This window comes from Branchiostoma belcheri, unplaced genomic scaffold (assembly GCF_001625305.1).
Source record: "Branchiostoma belcheri isolate BF01 breed outbred unplaced genomic scaffold, Haploidv18h27 scaffold1974, whole genome shotgun sequence".
Taxonomy (NCBI): Eukaryota; Metazoa; Chordata; class Leptocardii; order Amphioxiformes; family Branchiostomatidae; genus Branchiostoma; species Branchiostoma belcheri.
Window position 1 is genome coordinate 1 of NW_017803462.1, and position 938 is coordinate 938.

At 48.3% G+C, this 938-nt stretch overlaps 1 protein-coding gene across 1 annotated transcript; it reads right to left on the reverse strand.

Annotated features, from left to right (window-relative positions):
• Window positions 1-98: 98 nt before the first annotated feature.
• Window positions 99-487, reverse strand: LOC109468268 (cytochrome P450 1A2-like; the record flags this gene model as incomplete). Its single annotated transcript, XM_019766524.1, has 1 exon — window positions 99-487. A coding segment is annotated over exon 1 (385 nt), but the record flags the coding sequence as incomplete, so codon positions are not given.
• Between the last annotated feature and the right edge of the window lie 451 nt (window positions 488-938).

Genomic DNA, 938 nt, shown 5'->3' on the forward strand with positions numbered 1-938 from the left:
GTTTCTTTTCATTTATTTTATAGTTAGACTTAGATTACTTTTAAAGTTTTATTGTTCGACTTATGTGAAGAATAGCACACAGTGAATTACAGGTTTACCTTTTCCAAAATCAACCATCGCATCAAGCAGGTACATTGGCGGCCTGGAGGCGAACAGCTCGGACCTGTCCACGAGCGCGTCCTTGACGGCAGTGTAGCCGTTCAGAACCACCACATCTTCCATCCCCATCCTTACGGTGAAGACGTCCCCGTACTGCCGCCCCCACGCCGTCAGCTTGAGGTGAGGCGCTCGGCCCAAGGCGAGGAGGTGCCCGAGAACAGGCACGCGTCCTGCGGGGTAGGGGGGTAGGTTTCTGCGGCGCTTCAAGAGGAAACACGCCAGAATGAAGACCGTACAGAAGACAAGAAAAGACTGCAGATTCAGCCCAGAGATCGTCAAAATCTCCCGGACGGACTCACTTATCCAGCCGACGATGGTGGCCATGTTCCCAAAGAATGCGCAAATTACACCCTTTTGCCGTGGTAGTAAGAAAATGGGTGGAGAAACACTATGGTTTGTGGGGATTAAGAACATTATATATACCTTCACAGACCAGACATCCTGTATTTCAACGAAAAACAACAAAAGACATGTTTGATCCATGAAACAACGGGAGGGGCTACTTCCTATTTGCGTACATATACAACACAATGGTCCGGTTGCTAGCCTTTTGTTCGCGTTGCTATGGCTGAGTGCGCCGCCCACTCACCGCGGGGTGCCTCCCGCTAGCTGTACCCAGGCACTATACACAAGTAAACACTGCAAATATCTCTCAAAATACGTCGATGAAGGTTAGACATCCAGGTAATACGATATGCCAAAAAACAGTTACTCAAGCAACTGGATATGATTTTGAAAACGTCAGACGTTTCAGCTAGTATCCACTAGCTTTCGTCAGT